The 10,825-nt window shown below is 34.4% G+C and overlaps 1 protein-coding gene across 2 annotated transcripts; it reads left to right on the forward strand.

The window, feature by feature from the left end:
• The first annotated feature begins 2,065 nt into the window (after positions 1 to 2,065).
• LOC18049497 (probable LRR receptor-like serine/threonine-protein kinase At1g53430) lies at positions 2,066 to 10,695 on the forward strand. Of its 2 annotated transcripts, none has more exons than XM_024187712.1 (24): positions 2,066 to 2,475; positions 4,567 to 4,735; positions 4,880 to 4,951; positions 5,180 to 5,251; positions 5,404 to 5,475; positions 5,559 to 5,630; positions 5,733 to 5,804; positions 5,886 to 5,957; positions 6,049 to 6,120; positions 6,225 to 6,296; positions 6,389 to 6,460; positions 6,592 to 6,663; positions 6,809 to 6,874; positions 7,033 to 7,092; positions 7,252 to 7,290; positions 7,425 to 7,474; positions 7,589 to 7,956; positions 8,118 to 8,316; positions 8,405 to 8,545; positions 8,675 to 8,793; positions 8,959 to 9,169; positions 9,278 to 9,515; positions 9,776 to 9,926; positions 10,113 to 10,695. In XM_024187712.1, exons 1-24 carry the CDS (start codon positions 2,376 to 2,378, stop codon positions 10,530 to 10,532), a joined length of 3,051 nt encoding a protein of 1,016 aa, XP_024043480.1. In that variant the 5' UTR covers positions 2,066 to 2,375; the 3' UTR covers positions 10,533 to 10,695. The 2 variants fall into 2 exon arrangements, with proteins under 2 accessions (XP_024043480.1, XP_024043481.1); XM_024187713.1 differs by lacking the exon at positions 2,066 to 2,475 and adding an exon at positions 3,329 to 3,734.
• The last annotated feature ends 130 nt before the right edge of the window (positions 10,696 to 10,825 follow it).

The following is a 10,825-nucleotide window of genomic DNA, read 5'->3' on the forward strand; positions in this document are numbered from 1 at the left end:
TGGGATTATCTATCTAATCTCATATTACGCGTTATTAAATCCGATTGACTCGCTTGGATTAGAATAAGATCTAATCACGCTTTGATTAGAGTATAAGTTAATCGTATTGGCTTAGTTTAATAATACAACAATATCTAGTTTTCCTATCCTATTAGATCTTACTTTCACTATTTTTGCTCCATCACATTTAATCCCTTATCTCTCTTAGAATTCAAACTCTTCCACTCTTTTTAAAATTAAACTGAGTGATCAGTCAAATAAAAATAAAAAATATTTTAAAATCACTTGGTTAATCCTACAGAATGGAGGAAAATATCCAAATTAATTTTTTAACTTCAAACTTCTCTCTAGTAGTATAGTTCCAACTCAAGTGATCAATTACACAAAATTACTTGAAGATCAACTGAGCAAATACATCAACAAAAACAACTCCTACGGTCAAAGATTTGACTCTGACAGCCAAAAAAATAAAAAAAATTATTAAGTTACAGCTATATTAGATAAAAGGTGACAAAATCAGGCAGCTGGTTTTCCTCCGATAGTTTTTTATTCCAAGATAAATTCATTTTTTTTCACACGGCATCAATCCCAAACTCCCAAGGAATTCATGTGCTGCAGCTATCGAAGGAGAAACAACCCAACTTGTTCCTGGTCCTGGACATTGGAGTCTTCAACACCATATGGGATTTTATTCTCTCTCTCTTATTTTTTTCCACTGAAATTATTAAACTTATTAAGAGATAGATTGAATAAGAAATCTTTACAATCTTTACGACTCAGTGATAATATCTGTAAGATTTATATTCAATATTCATTTTAAATGTTTCTCGATAATATAAGAATTCTATTACACATGTATAAAATTAACTGGATTCCAATTTTACACATCTAAATTTCGGTTGGAGATGGGGATCGCTCTCTTCAATGTCTCAAAAAGCTAAAGTTATTTTCTTTTATCTTTATCATTTCGAGAGATAAAAAAAAAAAAAAAGTTTCAGAGATGGACAGCCGACAAAGTCTATTTTATTTTTGCTAACAATTTTACAAAGATTTTTTTTAAAAAAAAAATCATAGATGGAATAGAACCATCTCTTGCCTATTTTACCATTTTCTAATTAATTAAAAAATGTAGTTAGAAGTTGGGAAGTTCCATATAAACTCGGATGAGTAACACAAACTTGACCAATTTTTTTTTTTTTAAAGACAAATTAAAGAAAATAAAAATTCTTATAAAAAAAGGAAAAAAAAATTCAATCTATAGACGGGTACCGACATGGTCAAATCGTGGGCCCACACAGCCCATAATGCGGTGTGCGTTTGTCGGTAACCAACGTCTGCTGACTTGGCAAATCCATCTTGGCGGCTCAACTCCAGATATGCAGATACGGTCTCCACACTCTCTCTCTCTGTTTCAGTTTCCTCAACATCCCTTTTCACTGTTTTCTACTGATCACATGTGACGTAAGTCCGTATTTTAGCAAAATGGTTTAAAAAAATATCTCTACTTTTAAAAAATAAATTATTAATATAAAACTAATACTTTTAAATAATATCGCTACTTTCAAAATAATATTTATTTCGAAAAAATTTACCATATAAATGGTTGAAAAACTATAACACTTAGATGACATCTTAAATATGTAACGATAGAACTACAAATAATTTTATATATGTTAATATGTTCAAAGATGTGACGTAAAGGATTAATAAAAAAGTGGTAACAATTTTTTTTTAGTTATATAAATTTATAATAATTTTATACAATTAATTTCTGAATTCGTATATATTTATTGATATAAAGTGATTGTAGCTCTACCATTATTCTTTTTCCCAATATGAAATGAAGTTTGGGACACCATTATTTATCAAATAATAGGTGTCATTGTCGCTTTCAATATTGCCTCCTTTTCTTGACGCTGACCCTTTCATATTTCGTCCCCGTTCATACACTGTACTCCTAATTTTTCTTTTCAAAAAAATTAACTTTAACACAACAATCAATCGAACCAATCAAATTTTACTGTTTCAGTTTCTGTCTTTGTTTTTGTTTTAAATATTGTCGGGACTTCGACCACGTGCATAAAAGAACAATAGAAAACTGGCAAAAGCCTTCGCATAATTTTCATTTCATTACTGAGAACGAAAAGCAAATAAATCAATCTTTTGCTTTTTTCTGTTAATTAATGTCTACCTCCTCTGCATAACAACTCCATGCATTCTTTCTCTAAGTGATCACACGGAACTCTCTCTCTCTCTCTCTCTCTCTCTCTGTGTCGCTAAACGACCCGTCGTTTTGTTGTCATATTTGAGCATTACTTAATTTGTCTGAAACTCAAACTACTCCTTTACTCATCAGGAAGTGTGGGGGAGTGGAAATGGGCAAGATCGTTTCTGTTTTTGTTGTTTTGGGGTTTTTGGTTCTGAATTGCTTTGCGAACTTCGGATCTCATGCTCAACGTTTGCCTGACGATGAAGGTAAGTTCACAATTTGCCAACAGCATATTACAGTTCTCATCTTTTTTTTTTTTTTATGATATTTTCTTCATGTCTCAAGTCTCAAGTTTGGTTCTCGAGAATTTGAAGGAAAAGAGAGCAAAATTTTAGTGGGAGTCGAAATAATTGAATGTTGCTCTCTGGGTTTGCTTCTTTTAGATGTTTGTGTTCTGTTTGGCAAGAATTTATTGTGAGAGTTTCCTCTGTTTGGATGCTGAGAATGTGAAGGAAAATGTTAAAAGATCCAAGATTTGAATTTTCAGTTTGTTCTCTTTAATTAGATGGGGACCACTCCAGTAAGAAAATCAGATGCTCTCTCTTAATAAATAAATATTTATTTATTTCTCTTCAATTATTTGTTTAGAGATAAGTCCCTCTCGGAGACTCTATATTTAGCATAATTTGTTTGGTTGACGAAAATAATAAATTCTTATAGGAAAGCAAAAAGCAAGTTGTAAACGAACCGACACCCTTTTGTATATTTCTGCTGAAATATTTCCTTAAAACAATAATTAGCACTTCATTAATCTAATTAGTTTCCATACTTTTGGAATGTTGATTGCGTGATGTTTTTTATCATTTTAAATGATGTGGGATCATCACATGGGTCCAGTGATACCGTAGTGAATATGAGATAATTGTGTCAATGTGCGTGCATTAATCATGCAAAATTTTATATGCATATAGCATTATCATTCTTTGACTATTTGCATAAACAACAAAATTTGGCTTGGATTTTTCTTCTTGCAGGTTGGCCTAGGATACTTTTCGGTGATAGTCTAACATATATTTTTTTAGCTAGAGCCTTATAGATCACTCGTCAATTACTATCAATGTTCATAGTAATCATCGTAGTGACGTGGGTTTTGATTCTTTTGGTTGTCTTGTTGATGAGTTCTGCTTTTCCTACCTCTAAAAGTGCTTTTTGAAATAGTCAGAAGCGTTTCTATTATCTACTTTGTAGTATTTGTTTGATTTACACACATAAACAACTTTGAGGAACAAACAATTTACTAGAAATGATTTCTTCTAGACGGAACAACAAAGTGGTCGTTAGGGCGAATCCTCTTATTTGCAACTGCAAGGCCAATTCGGAATGAAACAATGATGTTGTCATTTAGCAATTATTGCTTGATATTTCTGCTGAACATGACTGAAATTTATGGAGGAAGCTTGTCCTCCACCAGCTGTCAATTTTTTGCCAATGTCATTTAGTTGGCATCATGTTGTCATAAGTTGTGGTAGGTTTTGAACTTATGCTCATAACTGATTACCAACCTTTTTTTTATTTTTAGGGTTTGATAAAATCTGTTATTGTTCTTACTTTTCACAACATTTTAATGGGTGCATACAAATGATTAACATAATACGTTGTGGTCTGTCTATACAGTAGAGGGCTAATCTGGTGGGCACCATCGGAGAGGGACAGCCCACGCGGCCATCTCTCATTGAGAGAGCTGTGGGGTCAATAGCACAGTTCTCTCAATGAGAGCTGGCCATGTGGGCAGTCATTCTCCATAAGGAGAGCGACTGTGCCCACCTGATCAAAACTCCTTTAGAGTAATTAAATCTGGTAAAAGTTCTAACACTTGATTGAGGGACTCAGGCCCGAGAACACTTTGTAATTCGGGAACTTCACCTGTCACATGTTAACTTGTTTGACATTACCGAATGGAATGAGAATTCACTTATTGATAGCATCCATTACCTGTAACGTGGTTTGATATCTCAAGTTTTAATTCATGACTTAATTATTCCTTTAATTTTCAATTCATTTAATAGTCTTTGAAAATTTGTGATTGGGACAATTTAGTTCTTAAAATGCCAATGGCTCTCAATTCTCACATAGTTGGATCCTAACTGATTTCTTATTCTAGCCAATTTAGTTTAAGAGGGATTATATTTAATGATGATGTGTCATTTTCTTTTGCCGATATGGTAGCTCTTTTGTTTTAAGCTGAAGTTATTAAACACACTAGTTGTTGTTTCATTTGTTGGTTTTAGACTTAAGATCATTCAGAAAGGATTATACCTGTTTTAGTAATTGACTCACAACTCATTTCTGTTTAACAGTGCAAACACTGCAATCAATTTTCAGAAAACTGAACTTCAGAAATGGTCAAGTCAACCAAACTTCTTGCACTGAGGGTTCCTGGAATGTTACAATTGATGATTCTAATGGAAGCAATTTCACTTGTGATTGTACATATAGCAACAACACCGTTTGTCATGTCACTGTCATGTATGACCGTTTTTTCTTTACCCTCCACCTAATCGTATATGCAGATCCCACGTACAATGTGATTTGCGATAGATTTTGGAGTTTATTTGGTTGCTCTTTCTACCTCTGATGTTTTTCTTCTATGTTCTTCATTTGGTATCACAGCCTGTTGAAAGGTTTTAATCTTGCTGGAGTTATACCTGAAGAGTTTGGGAATCTTACTTTTCTGCAAGAAGTGTAAGTGCATATTCCAAGCTCTGAAATTCTAATGTATGTCGAACGGGTTTCTAATCTTGTATGCATGCAGCAGAAAAGAAATATTGTTACTCTATTAATACAGATGAGAAGCTATTTTACAGAATTGACAGCTTTGCTTTGTTATCCAGATAACATTTGACTGTCCTTGTCGAATATTGACACTTTCTTAAAGATTGATAGCTAAATGAATTTGGTTTCGTTAAACAGAGATCTTAGTCGCAACTATTTCAATGGATCATTACCTAAGAGTTTTGCTCGGCTCCAAAATCTCACCAAGCTGTAAGTTACTCTCTGAGTTGTATGAATTCCTTGCATTTTTTGCAGAGACTTTGAGGGCCATTTTTTTTCTTGCCATTTACTCATCTAGCTATTGATGAAGTAGAAAAATAGGTAACTGGTTAGCCAATTTATAACTCTTTGTTAAATTACAGGCTTATTCTGGGAAACCGTCTTAGTGGTTCGATTCCTCTGGAAATTGGTGACATTTCTACACTTGAGGAGTTGTAAGTTATTTAACAAAGTGTATTCTTAGATGAAGAAAAGGATGATTTGAAACATCATAACAATTTAAATTTAAAATTTTCAGGGTCTTGGAAGATAATCAACTTGTAGGACCTCTTCCTGAAAACCTTGGAAATTTGAAGAGCTTAAGAAGAATGTAATGCCTCTGTCATTTTATTTTTTTGAAGAATCAGGCAAGCCTTTTTCATTTTTGTAAAAATTGTAATCTTTTCTTTTTTTGATGTCAAAACTCTTGCAGTCTGCTTTCTTCAAATAATTTTACGGGATCAATACCAGAATCATATGGCAATCTGAAAAACTTAACTGAGTTGTAAGTTGCTTAACATGACAAAATTACAGAAGTTTATTCTTCTGAATGCTGAAGTTGCTAATTTATATTCACCACTTGCAGTCGGATAGATGGGAGTAACTTGACAGGGAGGATACCCAATTTCATTGGGAACTGGACTAAACTTGATAGACTGTGAGTTCTGTACTGCATTCCAATTGCACACTCGTATAACATACACTCTATTTATGTTATTGTTACCTGAGAGATCTCGAATCTATTTCAGGGATTTGCAGGGCACATCGTTGGAGGGCCCTATACCTTCCACTATATCCCAGTTGAAAAACTTAACCGAACTGTAAGCACTTAGCCCTGCTTGTAGTAACTGCTATATTCGGTTTAACATTTTAATGCTTGGTACCAGAAATAGAAAATATTTTTGATGTGTATCTACTTTTTTAGGAGGATATCTGATTTGAAAGGATCAAGTTCATCTTTCCCCAATCTGCAGGATATGAAAAAAATGGAAAGATTGTGAGTTGTCATTACTCAACTTCGCCGCAATACAGCATCTTGTCATTTTTAAGCACATTAACTTATCAAGGAATTTGATTTTTGTGACTCAGGATACTAAGAAATTGCTTGATAACTGGTAGAATCCCAGAATACATTGAGGATATGACAGATCTAAAAATTTTGTGAGTTGCTTTGATGAGAGCTATTTAGAGATGTGCTTATTTTTTTATTTATCATTTTCCATGATGGATCAATTTACAAAAGACTGTTTTTATTGATTCATGATTTTTATATACCAATTGCATTATTGTAGAGATTTGAGCTTCAACCAGTTGAGTGGTCCAGTTCCGGGGATACTTCAGAATTTGAAAAAGATAGATTACATGTAAGTTAATAAATACATTTAGGCTTTAGCAAGCTCATGCATATATGCACATGATACTTTTTAATCTCTCAAATTGACCTGTATTTACATATTTCATTGATTGCTTATTTACTAAGTATTCTCATCTGATGCTTTTTCAATGTAGTTTTCTGACTAACAACTCACTGTCTGGAACGTTACCTGATTGGATATTGACCAGTGAGAAGAACTTGTAAGTCTATCTTTAATCCATTGCTCTTCATTTTATTTGGACATAAATTACTCATTTGTTAGTTATGATATATAAGTTTGTCATTTATGATTCTTGTTCAATTTCATAACTTTTATCTTCCATAACCATCAGATATTCCATGGGAAAATTTCTTGCAGGGATTTATCCTACAACAACTTTACAGAGTCATCTCCCGCTACTTGCCGAGAGTCCCGAGTGTAAGCATTCTGTTTTTCAGTTAATTATATGTCCATGCCTCAATTATTTATACTTTCCCTTCTACGATGTAATGTAAAATATTTCATTTTATACCTCCATTATCTATAGATTCTCTTTTATTGACTAGAAACTCAAATCCTTCTTTCATCACTTCACAGGAACATACTTTCCAGTTTTTCATCTACGGGAAGCAATTCGTGAGTTATTTCTTTTATTTTTCATTATTCTTTTGTCTAATAGAATCTGCTTTAGGAAGGTTGTTATCTACGTTCTTGTCCAAATTTAAAGTAAAACATAAATAATTAACTAAAGATTAATTTTCAACTGGTAGAGTTTCTTGGTGTTTGAAGAAGGATCTTCCTTGCCCGAAAGAAGCCAAACGTAAGCATAACTACATGTCGTATTGTGCTTTTATGTGTTGCAATAATCATATGATTTAACCTATAATTCCCGTGGCAGATGTATTTTATTACACATTCTTCTTTGCAAATGTAGACTATTCCTTGTTTATTAACTGCGGTGGAAGCCCGACGGAGTTTGAGGAAAATGATTATGAAGAGGATCTTAACACACAGGGTCCGTCAAACTTTGGTATAGTTTCAGACAGGTGGGCTTATAGCAGTACAGGAGTTTATGTGGGCAATGAAAGTTCTAAGTACTTGGCTGCAAACCAATATGGTTTGAATGTGAGTGGTGCAGAATATTACAAAACTGCACGCCTTGCACCGCAATCACTCAAGTATTATGGCCTTTGCATGCTGAAGGGCAGTTACACTGTGAAGCTGCATTTTGCTGAAATTATGTTTACTAATGATCAGACCTATAAAAGCCTTGGAAAACGGATGTTTGATGTTTCAATTCAGGTGAGCTAAAAGGAAATAGTTAACTATTAACATCAAGTTACTGACTTTTTTTTAATTGGGTCTAGTATGCTGTTTTATTCTTAAGATTTTGTTTAGTTTTGAAAGAGGAGGAATGCTAGTTTTTCGTCAAGCTTGTAAACCTCTAACTCTAATTTGCACAGGGAAAACAAGTTCTCAAGGATTTTGATATTATGGAGGAAGCTGGAGGTGTCGGTATAGGCATCACTAGGGAATTTAAAGATGTCTCTGTCAATGGGAGCACTATGGAGATCCACTTATACTGGGCAGGCAAAGGAACCAATGCTATTCCTTACAGAGGCGTTTATGGGCCTCTTATTTCTGCCATTACAGTGACACCAAGTAAGCTTACCTCCTATATAAGAATTTCAATTCCTCCCCCCCCCCCCCTCCTGCCAACTTGTCCTGTAACTGCTTTCTGTTCCTGTAGATTTTGAAGTTGATACTGGTGGGGGACTGTCAGCTGGAGCCATTGTTGGCATTATAGCTGGTTCATGTGCAGTTGTCATAATATTGTTGTTTATACTCTGGAGGCTGGGTTACTTAGGGGGAAAAAATGTTGAAGATAAAGGTGATATTGATAAATATGTGCACTTCTTGTTCTATCATTGCTGACTTTGCTTTGAAATTGATACACCTGATGCAGCATGTTTACTGAAAAATCTAATTTTGTTCTTTTCAATTTCTTTTCTCTTTACAGAACTTCGTGGACTAGATCTCCAGACTGGTTATTTCACTCTAAGACAAATTAAAGCTGCTACCAATAATTTTGACGCTGCAAATAAGATTGGAGAAGGTGGATTTGGGCCTGTTTACAAGGTAAACATGATTTAATTTTATACCTTGGGAAAAGACTTGATAATGCCAAGTGTTTAAACAAATATGTGGTGTGTCCAGTCTATTCTCCTGATGCAAAATAGTAGTAAGTACAAAAAGACAAACTATCTTTACAGTATTCTGAAGCTTTAGTCTTTGCGATTGTAGGGTACTCTGTCAGATGGTGCAGTGATAGCCGTTAAGCAGCTCTCCTCAAAATCAAAGCAAGGGAACCGAGAATTTGTGAATGAAATAGGCATGATATCTGCTTTACAGCATCAAAATCTTGTGAAGCTTTACGGTTGTTGTATTGAAGGAAACCAGTTGTTGCTAGTATATGAATACCTAGAAAATAATAGTCTTGCTCGCGCACTTTTTGGTAATGCCATCACTAAAATCACTCATACCTTCTCTTTACATCTCTGGAATTAACTATGACATGACTGAACTGTCTATTTTTTTTTCTCTTTCTCTCTCTCTCTTTTAGGTAAAGAGGGGCAATGTCTTAACTTGGATTGGGCAACAAGAAAAAGGATATGCTCAGATATAGCAAGAGGATTAGCTTACCTTCATGAAGAATCAAGGTTGAAAATTGTTCATAGAGACATAAAGGCAACCAATGTGCTGCTTGACAAGGACCTAAATGCTAAGATATCCGACTTTGGTTTAGCTAAGCTTGATGAAGATGAGAACACCCATATCAGCACGCGCATAGCTGGAACAGTGTGAGTTCTCTCTTTTCATCTCAGAAAAATTTCATGGCTGCTGAAAAAAGTAGTAATTTTTTTCTTTGAGACAAGTACAGATTGGGCAATTGATCATATGCATATATTTAATATCTCACCGCCTGCATGAATATTTGGTTAATGCTTAAAGCAGAATAAGAGTAACATTTATTTTATGTACAGAACAATCTAGACTCTCCTCATCTTTACTAGCTGATGCATGTCCTAGTTTATAATTTGATATCTGCTTACTTCTCCAGAGGCTATATGGCTCCTGAATATGCAATGAGAGGTTACTTGACCGACAAAGCAGATGTCTACAGCTTTGGAATTGTTGCTCTGGAGATAGTTAGTGGGAAGAGCAACACTAATTACAGGCCAAAGGAGGAGTTTGTTTATCTTCTTGACTGGGTAATATATTTTAATTGCATTCTGCTCTTAATAGTATAATGTTTGAAAGGCATTATGCCTTGACATGCTCATACACGCACACACACGTACGTAATATTTTGAATATGAAAAATGATGTAGTCATGTTAACAATGCTTGTGCCATGATTGTGAATGACATTCCTTTTCTTTGTACATGGAACCGCAGGCATATGTCTTGCAAGAGCAAGGAAACCTCCTGGAACTTGTCGATCCAAGTCTTGGTTCTAACTTCTCCAAAAAAGAGGCCATGACAATGCTTAATATAGCTCTTTTATGCACCAACCCATCTCCCACTCTTAGACCAACTATGTCTTCTGCAGTAAGTATGCTTGAAGGCAAAACTGCAGTCCAAGCGCCAATTATTAGGCGCAATTCAGATAGCCAGGATGCAAGATTCAGAGCCTTTGAGATTCTATCACAAGACAGCCAAACCCAGGTCTCAACATTGTCTCAGGAAAGTGAGATGCAAAGAACCATGTCAATAGATGCACCATGGACAGATTCATCAGTTTCCGTCCAAATTACTGATGAGACCAGAGAGCATTCTTCATCAAGCATGCTTCTTCAAAATGAAAATAATGTATAATTATCATTGGATATTTGAGCAATCATGCTTTGAAGTCGCTTTATTTAGGAAAAATTTTCAATGATAGGATGAAGAACAAATAGTTTATTTATATTTTTTGAATCCGACCGGAAATGTGTAAAGAAGAATTAGATGTTTCTATGTAAATTTCAGCACTCGATCACCTGATCATGGATAAATTTGATCATATTGCTGTTAATTATTCTTGAAGCAAGCTCAAGTGAAACTAATCTTTAGGACAATTAGGTTCAGCAAGTGCTAGAAAAATTATTAATGTGCACCAAAAATATAAA

Source organism: Citrus clementina, unplaced genomic scaffold, assembly GCF_000493195.1.
Source record: "Citrus clementina cultivar Clemenules unplaced genomic scaffold, Citrus_clementina_v1.0 scaffold_3, whole genome shotgun sequence".
Classification (NCBI taxonomy): domain Eukaryota; kingdom Viridiplantae; phylum Streptophyta; class Magnoliopsida; order Sapindales; family Rutaceae; genus Citrus; species Citrus x clementina.

Excerpts from the sequence above, each read along its gene's own strand:
- LOC18049497 (XM_024187712.1), top strand. The coding sequence starts at position 2,376 with ATGGGCAAGATCGTTTCTGTTTTTGTTGTTTTGGGGTTTTTGGTTCTG. Across the intron at positions 4,952-5,179 it reads CTTACTTTTCTGCAAGAAGT|AGATCTTAGTCGCAACTATT; the intron begins GTAAGTGCATAT and ends TTCGTTAAACAG. Across the intron at positions 9,170-9,277 it reads TCTTGCTCGCGCACTTTTTG|GTAAAGAGGGGCAATGTCTT; the intron begins GTAATGCCATCA and ends TCTCTCTTTTAG.